The sequence below is a fragment of the Mya arenaria genome, chromosome 4 (genome assembly GCF_026914265.1).
Source record: "Mya arenaria isolate MELC-2E11 chromosome 4, ASM2691426v1".
NCBI classification, from domain to species: domain Eukaryota; kingdom Metazoa; phylum Mollusca; class Bivalvia; order Myida; family Myidae; genus Mya; species Mya arenaria.
Window position 1 is genome coordinate 54204195 of NC_069125.1, and position 16837 is coordinate 54221031.

The following is a 16837-nucleotide window of genomic DNA, read 5'->3' on the forward strand; positions in this document are numbered from 1 at the left end:
AAACTATGCATTTCATATAATAGAGCACCTGAATCATTTTACGACATACACATAGGCGCTTGAATTTCACTAATTGATCTTGGTTGCTCAGGCGCATTCTTCCTTATCTCCTGACACATCAGAAATTCGCGAAAAGTCGATTTATTCAGTCTAATTACTTAAACATGGACTTCACATCACTCCTGGATATAGCTCATAAAAATGATAAAGCAAATAAAAAGGTAAGTTAGGTAGAATTTTTCAGAAATTTTGTATCAATATAAACTTAACTTGGAAGGAAAAGTGCAAACCGTAACGATGTGTGGCTCGAACCCACGACCTAGGGACTACTAGCATTGCACTCTTACCAAAGCAAAAATTCACGTAGAGGCACAGAAAGTGGGTCTTACTTCTTTAAAGAGTTACCAGTCGTATTTTGTGCAAGTGAGTCTAAAAATAATGAAACCAGACCATGAAAGAAAAGCAATTAATAAATTTAAAACAAATTTAGATACAGTACAGGTGCTTAGCTGCTTATACGCTACTACGCTGCTGAATCCACATGATTCTGACAATTTTTTTTTAAATCAGCCAAAGTTGCAGTATGCCCACTTGACTACACGATCCTAAAACTGTCCATTTTTCAGTAGTAAATAAAGCACCTCAGAACGCCCATGAACCAGATTGCACCATGTTTTTCAAATTTTTTCGAGGGGACATGCCCCCAAACCCCCCTAGCACATTTATGAATCCACATGAAAAGAAGGCTAGCTTCATCACTGCAGTATGAAATTCCTATAAGTCTAAGGGGAATTTGGTGGTATTTGCTACTCTGAGTAATGCGGCGCACATCATGGTTTTGTCCACTGATTGGCTGTGGAGGGTGAGAAATTGTGAACTCTTAGAAAAGTCGATAGCGTCAAATTACATTTCATGTATGTGATGTCGGAAATCTGCAGAGTAAAACAAAAAGCAGAAGTCTCTTGAGAGTGTACTGTTGTACTTCTTATCACACAGAAATGGTTTATGATTTTTAATCACTTGTACAGCTTCAGTAAACTCATCAAGTTAGATACACTTTTTATTTCTCTCAGTTGATTTTTGCTTTCATGACCAAAATATTGAATGGATCTCCGGCCCTCCACATCTGATCATTCGATCTAAGAACGATTGTGGCATTGCTTGGAGGGGAAACTGAATAAGAATTGCTGTTAAAATAAATTTTGTTTGAATTAATATGGCTACAGTAAATTGCTGTTGTTGTTTTTCCGCTGCCCTTTTGATTTATTTTTTCAGATCCACTTAAGCTTACTACAATAGGTCAATAATGCAGTTGTGTTTACCCATGCATCTGCTCTTGTTGAATACACTACACCTGAAAAAAGACATATATATGTTTCGAGTTAATAATATCGGTACATGTTCTCAATTGAGGAGCCATACGAAAGCAAACAGATTTACTGGCTATGTAATGTGCCTGAGGATCAGATTTGATCTTAAACGAATGCGCATTATAGATAATCTTTCTTGCATACCTTTTATTGTTTCCATAATAATAAAAAAATATGTAGAAACTCAGTTTTATGCATTTAAACAAAGTGCACATGCAACATTGTTCACTGAGCAAAATATTTTTAAATCTTTGACTTTTGAGCTGGCAGGTCTCTCTTCTACAGTCCCAGGGGAGACATGAAGGCCTTCAGAGACAGAGCCAAGGCAACTCTAGCTGATACTAGTTATGATATGTACGATTTGAGAACAAATGTTACAACTTCAATATAACCCTTTTGCAGGAAAAGTTGTCCGGATTCAAGACTGAGCTCCCTGCTCCTAAGAGAGAGAAGCAGGAAAAGAAACGCTCAGAAGTGGTTCAACGCTTGATCGATGAGAAAAGGAGGGAAAGGGGTAAAAAAAAAAACCTTTATTCAAATCAAATAGACATGCTGATACTGATAATGTTATTGAGATGATAGACTAGTTGTCTGTACATTATATTATTATGCCCCCTTTTGAAAAAAGTGGGGTATATTGTTTTGCACATGTCGGTCGGTCGGTCGGTCGGTCGGTCTGTCTGTCTGTCGGTCGGTCGGTCGGTCGGTCGGAATACCAAATGGTTTCCGATCAATAACTTGAGAACGCTTTGACCGAGGGACCTCATACTTGGTATGTGTATTGGTCATCACCAGCAGATGAACCCTATTGATTTTGAGGTCAGTGGGTCAAAGGTCAAGGTCAGTGTGACCTTTACATGAAAAACGGTTTCCGATCAATAACTTGAGAACGCTTTGACCCAGGAACCTCATACTTGGTAGGTGTATTGGTCATGACCAGCAGATGAACCCTATTGATTTTGAGGTCAGTGGGTCAAAGGTCAAGGTCAGTGTGACCTTAACATGAAAAACGGTTTCCGATCAATAACTTGAGAACGCTTTGACCCAGGGACCTCATACTAGGTAGGCTTATTGGTCATGACCAGCAGATGAACCCTATTGATTTTGAGGTCAGTGGGTCAAAGGTCAAGGTCAGTGTGACCTTTACATGAAAAACGGTTTCCGATCAATAACTTGAGAACGCTTTGACCCAGGAACCTCATACTTGGTAGGTGTATTGGTCATGACCAGCAGATGAACCCTATTGATTTTGAGGTCAAAGGTCAAGGTCAGTGTGACCTTAACATGAAAAACGGTTTCCGATCAATAACTTGAGAACGCTTTGACCCAGGGACCTCATACTAGGTAGGCTTATTGGTCATGACCAGCAGATGAACCCTATTGATTTTGAGGTCAGTGGGTCAAAGGTCAAGGTCAGTGTGACTGTAAGCTGAAAAAAGGTTTTCTGATTGTCCATATTTTATTTTCTTATATAGTAGACATTAGAAATTTATATGTCACTAAATGCATGAGTTGAAGTATCAGTTTTCAGTGAACATCTAGTTTAATTATGCCCCCCTTCGAAGCAGAGGGGTTATATAATTGCTTTGCACATGTCGGTCGGTCTGTTGGAAGACCAAAGCTTGTCCGAGTGATAACTCAACAATTCCCGGACCTATGGTCATCAAACTTGACATGAAGATTAGGTATGACCAGTAGATGACCTGCCTCATATGCATCCAATGACAAATCAGCTGTCATTTCAGTCCATGCATATTTCATTCAATTGTCCAAATATTTCTGGCAACTTGGCGCTCAGGGGGCATAATGTTTGACAAACATCTCTTGTTTACATTTTGTTAGTATTTGAGACCAGTTATTTGTAAGCCTGTAAATGTCTTAGTGCTTCAGGAACTCATATTAATTCATTTAAGGCTTGGATGAAATATCTGATATTTATTATGTTCAGACTCATAAAAAGGAAGAAATGCTATTTTGTATTAATATTAATGTGTTTACTAAAAATGCTGACAACATCAACTATCAAAAGACTGAAGACTAATGGCACAAATGCACAAATTATTGATAAGGAAAAAACATATTGATTTTCTTTTAATTCAGACAAAGAGAAAATGAAAAATGAAAAACCAAGCGATGCTAGTCGAACATGTGAAAATGATCAAAGAAATACCCAAACTTTTCGCATCCCTAAGAAAAACAACCTTGAGATGGAAGATTTGATGAGGGAGTTAGAAAGTGGTGATGAAGATTCAGATCCCCCCAAAAAGTCAAATGGAATTGATAAATATGACAAACAGAAATCAGACCATAGTGAAAAGAGATCAGACAAGCCCCGAACTGTTTCTGGTACTTCCAGTGAAAAGCAAAGTTCTCATTCAGAGAAAAACAAAAGTGGTACACAAAGAGAAAGGCATTCTCATGAAAAACACACACATTCAAATAATAAACATTCAAGCAGCAGTAAACACTCAAGTGAAAAACATTCAGATCTTAAACATCGTAGTAGTAGTAGTAATCATTCTAGTGATAAACATCCAGATAGTAAACATTCCAGCAGTAGTAAACACTCAAGTGATAAAAGTGACAAGTATTCTAGTGAGGGGCACCATCATGAAAAACACTCCAGTAGTAAGCATTCAGTGGACCGGAATTCAGACAAGAAACATGCAAGTGAAAAGACCTCAGGGGACAAACACAGAAGTGAAAGCAGTAAACATGGGGAAAGACCTAGCAGCTCAAAATCTTCCAGTGGTTCCAGTGATAAGCATGGGCAGAAGCCAAAGAAAGCCTCTAACTTAAGCCTGGATGAGTTGCGAGCCGAGGTGTTTAAAATGAAGGAAGAGGCACAGCAAATGGAGAAGGAAAAAGAAAAGGAAAAACTTAAACCATTTGATCAGACTGTCCAGAAGGCAAGGCAAGGTACAGTACATGACCATTGAGTTTTGTTTTCAAATAAAAGAACTTTGTATCTTGACCAAATTACTCAAAATATTGCATTTTTTATGGTTTTAACCAACAGGTTAAGCATTAAAGCACTCTTAGATTACCATATATTTTCTTTGAGTCACATTATTGAATGATGAAATTACTCAATAAACAAAACATCAGACTTAGATACATGTACTATTAAATTACAACCTTTGTTTTATAAGCAGAAAAAGCAACTATAGTTTAGTAAAGCTCATGTTAGAAAAATAAGACCAAATGATCATTAAAAATTTGCTATAATGTGTTATTCACTAACAATATAAAACCATGACAGGTGTTGTTGAGGACAAGATGTCACAGCAGGCGAAGATCCTATCACGTACACAGATGATTCTTGAGAGAACAAAAGCAAAATTTGCTGAAGAGAGGGCAGGAATTAAGCCACAAAGACAGCGGGGGAAACGTTCTGGTAGGTAAACATGGAGGGGTCATATTGTAGTCAGTCTATTGTAGTACTTAAACTGATAATTAGAAATTGAGGGTTTCTCTGTTAGTTAGCTTTACTCTATAATATTATACTGGTACGCAACAATAAAAATAGTAACATGAAGGGCACCTTCATTGTACACTTACATACTGTAAATAATAAACAGTATGCTACAAGGGCTTGAAATGCGACGCTTTGAGTCTTTTACTCTCTTCCAGGTGATAAAGAGCGTGCAGCAGACAAGTCTGGTGACAAGGTGAAGTCTCGCAGTACGGTGAAGGATGACGATTCTGATGATGACATGCCAAACCATCAGCTTGACATGTCGTTCAACCAAGATCTCCTGCAGAATGAGTCTGGAGCAGACATGATGAAAAACATTAAAAAAAAGATAGATGAAAAACTTACAAATTATCACTTTCCAGATAGACCTGAAAAAGAAAAGAAAGTGAGAACAAATTTACCTCAGCGTAAAGTAGATAGGGGTGTTAAAAAAAGGGACCCTCATGATAGACATAGGGACAAGTATGGTAATAAAATGCTGGATAAAAAGCAGAAGAAAAGAGATTATGTCAAGCAATTAATGAGAAGTGATTACAAGTCTAACTTTTCAACAAATAACAATGACCAGCCTAAACCGAAAAAGCCAGTAATCATTCGCAGAAACCAAGCACCACCTCCATCAATGAATTTTGCAGAGTTGCTGAAAATAGCTGAACAAAAGAGCAAAGATGTTCCAGTCACAGAACCATTAAAACCCATAAAACCTAAGAAGGTAGAAGAAAGACCGCTTACGCAAGATGAACTTGACAGGAGAAGAAGAGCGGAGGAAAATAAGAAGAGACGTAAGGAAGAGGAAATGGGTTTAAGAAAACCATATTATGAAGAATTTGAATCAAACTCTAAACCTAAAAGTGACTCTAGCTTATTAAGAGGTGCTCTTACTAAGAAAACGGCAGGCATTGGTAGTCCAGTAAGAAAGAACTCTAGTCAAATCACTAGTTCTACAGCCGTAAACAAAGGTGCAGGTAGAAGGTATGATGAGGAGCATGAAAATGTTATCCAGTGTAAGCCCTCTGGCTCAGCGAAGCTGAAACCCTATCAGCAGGAACCAGCCTTGAATCCTTTCGACAGAATTTACAACCAGATCCATAAAAACAAACCTAAGCCAGGTATGGAAATGTATTTTTTCTGTCTCATTGTCTTAAAACAGAGCCAGACTATTGATGAACACAACATGAAAATTAGAGATACATGATTTTCTCAACTTTTTTGTGCCATGCCTGGTGTTCATCACAATGTAGAAAATATTGCAAACATCAATAACAGTCATGTATTTGATGGCTCTATGTTTTATTTCATTCAGTCTATGGTTAAATAAGGGTCAATTTTGAAATTTATCAGTTTCATGTGTGTTAACTTGTAGCTAATTTTTTAGAATTATGTTTTGCTTCAAACCTTACAATAGTCCTGCAATCAACTGTCCTGTGCTGACTGTATATATTTTTTTATTTTTCATGCCTTTATACAAACATGTGTACATGATTTACAGTGAAGCGTCCTCGTGAGGAGGAGGAATACTACTCAGATGAGGATTATGAAGATGATGAGTATGATGAAGACGATGACTTCATTGATGATGGTGATGCAAACGAGGATGTATCCAAGCACATCAGAGACATCTTTGGATATGACAAGTCTAAGTATGTCCTTACTGAACGTTTTACTTGCTGTTTATGTTATATGCTTTTGCATATATTTTTCTAATGCAGTGACAAAATTAATTTTGTGCCGTTTGATTGGCTTACATCATTTATTGGCAATGGTAAAACATTGTAAATTGAGTCCAAAATTTGGAAGATATGTACCTTTTGCAATTTTTGACTTGGTTGTATTCACTTGTTAACATTTTCATTCTTTTTTTGTTTTTGGTGTTTTTTTCTTTTGAAAATTTACAACAACAAAACAATAGATCATTGGCTTGCTTCTTAAACAAGTATTTTGCTATATTCCTTGAGAGTAGGTGATGTCTTACTTGAATAATAACATTTTACCAAAATGAATCTTGGAATGGAAATATTCAAGTTTGTATGAAGATTATTATTCCTTGACACAATTTCCATGGAGCGTATCGTTTCTTTTGACCCAATATGTGGTTCCTTCTTTTCTGTATTTTGGCTGATTGTTTGGTTTACATTTCAATCATCTTTGGTTCTCCGTTTGACAGATCATGAGGTTGTGTGGAGTATGTTCAAGGGTGACCTTTACCATTAAAAAAAAAAATTTGTTTTTATTTTCAAAATTACAGTTCCCTGTGAAAATGCTTATGAGTGTAGTCAATTAATGATTGAAAAATATCTAAGTAGCACTGTATCTTGGTCTGAACTCATTCATACTTTAGACAATTAGAACAAACCAAAAACTTATAGAAATAAGAACATAGAATGAAACAAATATTTAATAAATCACATCTTAATTGAATTTCTGTAATATCAACTGTGTTACTTTCCAGAACATGTATACGTATCTGTCATGTTTGCTCTTGTTTTGTATTTTACCTGTGATACATGTTTGCAGGTACCGGCACATTGATGAGGAAGATGATGCAGACATGGAGGCGAACTTTACCACCATTATGAAGGAGGAGGCACGCAGGTAACTGCATGTTGTATCAGGGATTTTCCTCACGCAGAAACCTTGTGTCCCTGACGTCATTTTCATGCTATGGACCCCAATTTCCTATACATCCCTTGGACACCCAAAATAAACATTCAGTTGTGAATATACTGTTTCAATGGGATCCCTTAAATTTGTGCATTAAACATATAGGTCTCTCATTGGTCCTATTTTTATAATATTCACAACATTCCAAATAGTTGTTTGCATAAAGTTGCCTCACACTCAACTTGTGGCTTTTTGACATATTGATTTACAGCAAATCAAATTCATACAAACCCACAGAATAACTTGCATGTGTAACTACACTTTAATGCAAAGAAATGCAACTGAAACTATTTCTAGGAGTACCATATGTACTTTTTGTCTTAAATATGCAATCCCTCATTTTCTATAACCTGTTTTACCATATTGGATGTGTGTGTTTCAGTGCAAAACTTGGTCGTTTGGAGGATCTTGAGGACATCCGGAGGGAAGAGGAGGAGCTGAAGAGGAAGAAGGCCAAGAAGATGAGAAGATAACATAATATTATAGACTAGGGATTACTGAGAAGATAGCATATATAATAGGGAACAGGGGAGTGATTTCAGAGAAGATTACAAATATACTCAAGGGGTCAGGGGACTGAATTACTGAGGATTGCATCTTTACTAGGGAAAAGGGCACTTTATTACAGAGAAGCTTACGTCTATACTAGGGAACTCGGGGCAGAATTACAGAGATCACATCTATGCTAGGGGACAGGAGACTGACTTATTGACAGCATTAACTTACATTGTAACTCCTTCCACTTGCTTTTAACCTTGTGATTATTGGGATTAAACCAAGAAAATGGGAAGGCAACTGATGCACATATTTACAAAGTGTGGAGAATCAAGACACTGGATTGAAGTTGAATCCTGGGGAGCTTATTTCTTGCTGGGAGAAGACCAAATAGGCTGTTTAAGGAGATTCAAAAATTCAGCATAGAGTACACACAGATACATGTACACAGGAGATTCTACACACAAATACTAGTACACAGGCGAGTCTACACACTGATATATGAGATTATACACACAGATATTAGTACACAGGAGAGTCTACACACTGATACATGTACACAGGAGATTATACACACATTATTAACATGATCTAAGTGTATTAAATGTAATGAAACTCACTTAAACTATCAACATACAAGTATCAAATTTTGATGTTCTACTTTGATAGTCTCAACAACATGTAATGGTTTTGACTCGTGTAAAACAGTGTGGATGCTCACCTAGCATTTATCTAGTTATTAGGTTTATGCAACTATTGGTAAGTAGTTATATAATAGGCCATGAGCAGGTGTTTGGATAAAAAGTATGCTCCCCAACATTGCGTCAACAAAATGTTTTTAATATAATATGTATACAGGGGGGAGCATGTTGAATATGATAAAATTTAATTGATATATACCAGTGACAATGAAAATTTGATATGTAAAATTCAACAAGTTTCTCCATTCTTTAAGAATTTACAAAATGAGATCACATGATGTAAACCTGTTGTACTCCTATACCTTAACCATGTGATTATTAGTTTTTAGTTCAACGATTTATTTAGATAGTGTCCAGGGACCTTGGCAGAAGGTAGCTGTATCGTATTAATGTTGATTAATATGTGTTTTACAACATTCATGTCTCCAAATATTTGTTTGTATTGTGTATTATTTGAAGATGAAAGAAGGTTGCTGTGCATTTTGTAGACCAATTTACATATCTGGCTTGTATGTATAATGTAATCATTACTAGATGAAAGTGAATTAATGTGTTTGTAATGTTATATACATTATGAACAGTGAGGGAATCATTTTATTTACACACAATTCATCCAATCTTATTCATTCGGCATTCTTCACTAGTTCATTCACTACTTAATAGATGAACCTGCCAGTTTTTGCCAGGAAAACATATTTCAAGGTATTCACATTGCGCAGGTGTCCTGCAGGTGTTTTTTTTGTTGTGTATATGTTTTAACCTTTGGCCACATTTAAAGATACTCTTGATGAAATTTATTATACATACTACCAATGCTAGAAGGCATGTGTGCAGCAAATCCTATCCCTCTGGATTAACCATTTTTGAGTTAAACTCCTCGACCAATGGAGAAAGACAGCAGTGTCATAGGCTAACAGTACTCTTGCTTTATTTTAGGAAATAAATCAAGGTATTGTCATAGCCTTGGTGTCATCATTGTCTTTATCCTTGCAAGTCATCATTGTCTTTATCATTGCAAGTCATCATTGTCTTTATCATTGAAAGTCACATTGTCTTAATTCTTGCAAGTCATCTTTGTCTTTATCCTTGCAAGTCATCTTTGTCTTTATCATTGAAAGTCACATTGTCTTAATCGTTGCAAGTCATCTTTGTCTTTATCATTGCAAGTCATCATTGTCTTTATCATTGCAAGTCATCATTGTCTTTATCATTGCAAGTCATCATTGTCTTTATCATTGCAAGTCATCATTGTCTTTATCATTGCAAGTCATCATTGTCTTTATCATTGCAAGTCATCATTGTCTTTATCCTTGCAAGTCATCATTGTCTTTATCATTGCAAGTCATCATTGTCTTTATCATTGCAAGTCATCATTGTCTTTATCCTTGCAAGTCATCATTGTCTTGATCATTGCAAGTCACTTTTGTCTTTATCATTGCAAGTCATCATTGTCTTTATCCTTGCAAGTCATCTTTGTCTCTATCATTGTCTTTATCCTTGCAAGTCATCTTTGTCTCTATCATTGTCTTTATCATTGCAAGTCATCATTGTCATGGCCATTTAAGTCCATTAAAAGTTGAAACTTGGTCACAATTCACATAATTGTTGCACTTGCCATCATATTGGCTTATTTTGAGTTTTGTCCCTTGGTCAACAACTTGAGAGGAAATAAAGACTGGGGTCCCTTTGTGGAACTCTTTTGTCATTACAAACTAAGTATATTTTTGTGGGCTTGGTAAATAAAAGTGAAACTTATTTAGGCAGTGATTATTGTATGTTGCTTTTATTTTTCAACACTAGTATAAACTCTTGTTTCTTATACTCTTTAATTTACGCATTCTAAAGTGTATTTAATAGTTTGTAGTTATTATTGTGCAATAGATTGTTCTAGGTTTGTTAAGAGGCTAGCGGGGATTTATTTCATGTAAAGTTTATGTTCAAGAGTGTGGCGTTCAAGCTTTGATGGAAATTGGATTCAAACTGTTGGTCAATTGGTCAGTACCTTGTTAAAGTTGAGATCGCTGTGAACAACATCGTTGTTAACATTTTAGCGTGAACTTTTTTATGTTGTACTCATATATTTATATAAAACATGCACAAGTGAAAGCGATGTCTCAAATGTGTAAGAAGTATGGTAGATCACAAATGTGGCTGAGAAACTTTAATAATAGTAGTAGAGATTGGAAGGTTAACAACAATGAAATTCACAGTTGGCCAATTGTTCAGAAATTTGCTTAAGTTAAAAATGTTGTTAACACCATTGTTATTTTCGTTCAAAACTTCACTGCTGTAGAAGTTTAATGGATACAGGTGTGATTTGCAGTATTACTAATGAGATTTGAGATATCTTTACAGGTGAACTTGTTTTATTTTTAAATCTAAGCTTACCATAAAATATCACACGCTTAAAAGTTAACAATTTTGCTGTTATCGATGTTGTTAACTTTAACAAAGTTCTGAACAATCGGCCCATTGTCTTCTGAGATGTATTTAAAATTGCATATACTGTTAAAGCATATGGAAATCATCAGGAGAGGTTATTTATTTATTTTTCTTATGATATGATATGCACTTGCTTCTGTCATTGATTTTGAAAACTGTTATTAACTGTAATTTATTGAAGTGTTATGGAAATTATTTCTGTAAATGAATGCAGATTTTGAAAATGTTGGTGTGTATATTTCTTACTATTGGAAATAAAATATTGGTAACTCTAACGAGAATTTATGGCTTTCTTTAGATGTCAAATGGCCTTAGATCAAACTCACCTCCCATGTTTAAGATCGTTCGTGCAATTTTAGAAGCGTTCATTTTGAACTTCTGACGTATAATACTGATTGATTGCCATGAATTGTCTTACTTATATTTTAGTAAGGCCTTCTCGTGTGCGCCACATTAGTTCAAGAATGTCATTTGCACAAACATGCGATCATTTAAAATCATGCATTTCAAATATTTTATTTATGGAAGTTTCTCCCTTATTCAAATTTTATTTACCAGTGGTAGACTGCATTTGTAATTATTTTCAATTGTTTGATTTGTCGCATTTTTAATACTGAATTTTTTTTCAATCAGAATGTACGTGGAATATTCTAGTCTTTCGTCTTGCCTGTGGAAGTCTTTAAATTGATAACAAATAGCTATTAAGTTCTAAGAAATATTTAAGAACATTACATATTGAAAGTAAATAAAATCTCCTAATAAGAAGTTTTATAAGAGTGCCAGATAGAACTCAATATGCTTCAATAAAAAACATTTCTTGTCAAGCACTTTGACGATGTTTTTTTTTCTAAAGAAATACCCCGACAAGGAAAACTAATAATTACTTCTAGTATCTATGGTAGCAAAGGGGTGACGTACGTGTTATTTGTATGTCCCCAACGAAGGCATATTAAAATTACACTGTGCGTTCGTCCGTCCGGTTTTCGGGCTGTCGTTTTGTCACACAAGGAGAGATTTAAAAATTACTTAGCACATATGTTAAATACATTAAGACGACGTGTCGGCTGCAAGACTCACATCCCCATCTCAAAATTCAATGTCACATTTGCAGGTTTATCATTATGGAATGCTGCATATATGTATATACAGTATAGTTGGTCGTGTCTGGGCTGTAACTTTGTCGTTCAAAGAGGGACTTTAAAATAATTGGCACATGTCTTCGATTCATAAAGATGACTTCGGGTGCAAGACCCATTTCCCTACCTCTTACTGCAACACTCCTCCGCACTTGACGTCAGCCATAGGGGCAGGCATATGCTTATGGTTTATGCTTGCTGTAGGCATATTAGTAACTGCGTAATCAATTTAACTGGATGACACTTTTGGGACATTCTGCTACATTATTGCTATGAAAGCTCTTGCTTATCTCTTACGTTTCTAGTTTAGATGATTTAATAACTCGTTAAAACGACTAAGTATCTCTTTTAAGCGAGAACAGAATGCTCTTGATAAGTATCTCGTTTAGACGATTTAATAACTCGTTAAAACGACCAAATATCTCTTTTAAGCGAGAACAGAATGCTCTTGATAAAGAGTAAACAACGCAGCAAGTATTCGTGGGAAAACGTAAATACTAGTACATATATCCTGAACATTTGATTCTGTTTTACATACATGCGTATATCACAACCCTAGATCTCTGTTCTGAAACGCACCTAATTAAGTTCATTGTTGGTCTGGCATTTAGTAGCTAACTTCGTTTTCAATGCGTATTTACCAATGGCTTTGAAGTTAGAACTGAGGCACATATTTTTTTTTGTTAAAGATCTAAAAGTGCTAGTAGCTGGTTTCCTTTTCTAATGGAGAGTGTCATGTGTTTTTAACCTAACGGCACGCTCCTTTTGCATCATTTAAACAGTGCAATAATTGTTCCTATCGTTCGTCTGACGAGAAAACTATTAGTTGACAGGCTTTATGTGATAATGTTATCCGGCCAGTTAGAAAACCTCTCTTCTTACTACCATACATCAATCTGGAGCTCTTGTTCGTTCGTGTTGGCATCCTTTATAAGCCTAAAAGCTTTCTCAAGTTACAAACAAATCCATACTGACCGTATTTTGAGGCAACACTACCAGACCATAAACTTTTAATATGACAGCATCCAGGAAGAAAATGTTTTACGTAATAGTTTTATTTTTGCTTTACTTAACCAATAATTCGGCTTTAGTTGTTCAGTGAACAAAAACTAACGTACATATAAATGTCTTTCTGCAAATAATGGTAAATTGGCATTTGTTTTCACCAGCGGCCTTTTCAAATGATTCAATCAGAACCTGGGCGTAGAAAATACAACGGAGATAGAAGTATATGAATATAGTGTGTATATGATTCTTGAAAAAAAGACCCGCTTAAAACGAAAGCAGGAGGCGTTGACATGGCGCTTTTCGAGTTAAACCACTTGACCAATGGATAAGAGCAAACTAGCATTCGCATTCGTACTGTTGCTTAGACATTTAACATTGTCTGTTTCTTTTACTTTGGTAAAGGTTTATAAAGGGTATTTCAAGGGAATTGTCAAAGCCCCTGTGTTTTAGTTGTTTACATCGTTGTCGTTATGGTCATGTCTCTTATATATCTACCAATCGGTCTTCCTTGACGTAAGACCAGTATTCTACGCCATCTCTAAAATCCTTTGATCGCGTGTGGCATGAACATCTCATTTTCAAGCTTCGGGAAAGAGGCATTTTCTGTTCCCTATTATACATGCTAATTATTTCAGTGAAAGAAAACACTACGTTGTCTTGTCTGGTTATTTGTCTGATACGGTTTCAATATCTGCTTGAGCCCTTCAATATAGCGGAATTTATAACTCACAAACATCTTGGCGTCACTGTACCTAGTTCTTGCTCATGCATATTCAGTCTGTCAAATAGGCAAGGCGACGTATTTACCTAATGCGATCATTAAATTAGTCGTAGATCGTAATCGCTTGAAGTTTTATGTACAACATTTCTTATAATACCTCTTCGAATATCCAGAAGTGTTTTGGGACAATTTTACTGTAACAGGCGAACAGGATGTAGAACAAGTTCAGGATAAGACAGCGCGAATCATCGCCGGAGCAACACGACTTGTTTCCATTTCCAATCTGTATATTGAAACATAACGTGATACTCAAAAGAGAAGACTAACGAAAAATAAACATACACTTTTCTACATAATATTTCATTGCCTAACACCATTTTCTAACTACACTTATTCTAGCCCGAGCTCCATTTACCAATGCTGTTTATTTGATACTTACCATTTCTTCTTCACCTGTCCCTTATAACATGTTCAAATACATCACCTATCTGACGAATTATCTGCTACCAGGTCTTTGTCACCTCAACTATAACTGTACGTGTGAAACAATACGCACCTCAAGAATCGTTCAGTAATGGCCCTTTTTGGAAAAAGAAACGAAACGACGAGCGTTCGGGGTTCGTTCGGCGGCGCTCTTGATTTATGTAGAGTTCGTCTGTAAATGTTTACGATTTCCTTTAGCCTTGAGTTTTAGTAACAACATCGCATGTTCTGGCCTACTTCATCATGAAAAAGGTTCCTGTTTTTTTCTAATCAGATTCGTACGTAGAGTAATCTTGTCTTTCGTCATGACCTGTGCAAGGCTATAACAAATAGCGACAAGAAAAACTGTGAAACAAAGTACCACAGCGGGCCAACAAACATATTTACCATGTAACTATTTTGAAGTTGGTGATGTCGAGTCAAGGCTATGAAGGAATTCAAAGAGACCTAATTTGATAAAACATTTGTCTATGCACAACTACAGTTTATATTAAACACTTCTTCCAGGTTTCAGTACAACTATAAGTTTTACAGGGGACAATGTTTTGTGACAGACAGACAGCACTAAATCAATATGTCTCTTGCTTACTCGGAAAAAGACATAAATAACTCAAACTCATGATTTTCTTAACTTAAAACAAACCGCCAACAACAGAGATCTTTATCCGATAATGATACCTTTAAAAGGCAATAAAAAGCGGCCATGTCTTAATGAGATTAGTCATCTGATAACATCACGGTAGCACATAATCCGATATCGAAGTGGTACCGGGTACCGGGCGATACTGGATACCGGGTACCGGCTTTTAGCACCACCCGCCAGAAATGTTGCGAAAATCAGAAACGCTTTTGTCAAACGTACGAACACTATAAAAATAGACTGTGTCTACATTATTAATGTCAAAAGTAACACCGTTTATTTAATGACGAGACAATCATTATGGTATGAACGACAACTCATGTATACAAGGGAAAAATTGACTGTGTCTTCATTTTCAGCTCAAAAGTACTTGATTTTTTAGGAAAAAGAGACGCATATTTTCAACCAAGTTCTTAAGTCTCCATAAACCTTTTACTCACCACGTATTAAATATAGCGGACTGCTGCAGCGGCCCGCAATAAGCATTCGATGACATTTCTAAGAGCCTCGCATGTAGAGAGAGAAAAAAAACTCTCACAATGAATTACTAGTATACAAAAAGTGCCAGTTTTATATGTAAATCAATAATTATTTAATAATACTTCTATTTATGTCAACCACTTTGACCGCTTTGGCAATGTCATTTAAAGAACTAAGGGTTCTAGAAATAATGATGTTTTTTCTATTTTCTATTAATTTATGAAAGAATATAGTATCCCTAAAAATGGCATAATTAGCTCGTCTGTTTTTCATTCAAGTCCTTGATATATTCATAGCAACAACTACTGTCGTCATTGGCGCGGTGTTGCCATTTTTGTCGGGCAAATACTTTAGTATAATGTTGTCAAATGTCAGCACATAACTCAATGAAATCGTGCTAAACAAATCAATTTTGAAATCTTATATATATGTACCCCATAGCCTATCGAAATTGTCTTGGGATAAAAAAGAAAGGATATATATGTAACTGTCAATTATCTTATGCCTTTTCTTTGTTTCAAGAAAATTAGAGTCACGTGTTGACCAACGCTATGCCATGTTTCCATTAAATAACAAGATCCCTTCGTCCATTCGATGTTGGCGAATATAACAATTATCTAATTATTCTAATATGCATGTATATATTATAGGGATGGCAACGAGTACCCGAGTACTCGATCGAACGTCCGAGTACTCGAGTACCAAATTACTACTCGAGTACTCGGAAAAAAAATCTATAAAAATCACCTAATACACGAATTACAGACAAAATATCAGATCTGGTTAGTTGCCAAGAGGACAATTTATGGTCCCTCTAATCACCGCTGTGTACACAGTTGACCTCAATCAATTAGTTGACAGTTGTTGTGATAGTTGCAAACTGTCAACAAAGGACCCCTAATGTCAATTAGCGAAGTTTTGATAGCGGTACTTTCACCTACACAATTCTATTGTATACCAATTAGAGACCTTTTCACCAAACAATGGACGCTAACGAGCGAAAGAGTATCGAGAATTGATTTCTTAATGGGCGTATTTTAACTATTTTTGCAATGATTATCACAATTGATTGGTTGATATTTTAAATCAAGAATTATGAATATTAATGAGGTAAACAACAATAACACAGTACGAAAAACTATCATTTAAAAAAAATGTAGAGTAAACAACTGAACTTCGTTCACTATTTGTATGTATGCTATTCATTTTCGTTCATTGTAAT

The 16837-nt window shown here is 35.7% G+C and overlaps 1 protein-coding gene across 1 annotated transcript; it reads left to right on the plus strand.

Annotated features, from left to right (window-relative positions):
• Positions 1–92: 92 nt before the first annotated feature.
• LOC128231414 (protein SPT2 homolog) lies at positions 93–11612 on the plus strand. The gene is made up of 8 exons (XM_052944226.1): positions 93–221; positions 1773–1884; positions 3471–4289; positions 4633–4767; positions 5004–5957; positions 6338–6488; positions 7363–7440; positions 7892–11612. Exons 1-8 carry the CDS (start codon positions 165–167, stop codon positions 7980–7982), a joined length of 2397 nt encoding a protein of 798 aa, XP_052800186.1. The 5' UTR covers positions 93–164; the 3' UTR covers positions 7983–11612.
• Positions 11613–16837: the final 5225 nt, after the last annotated feature.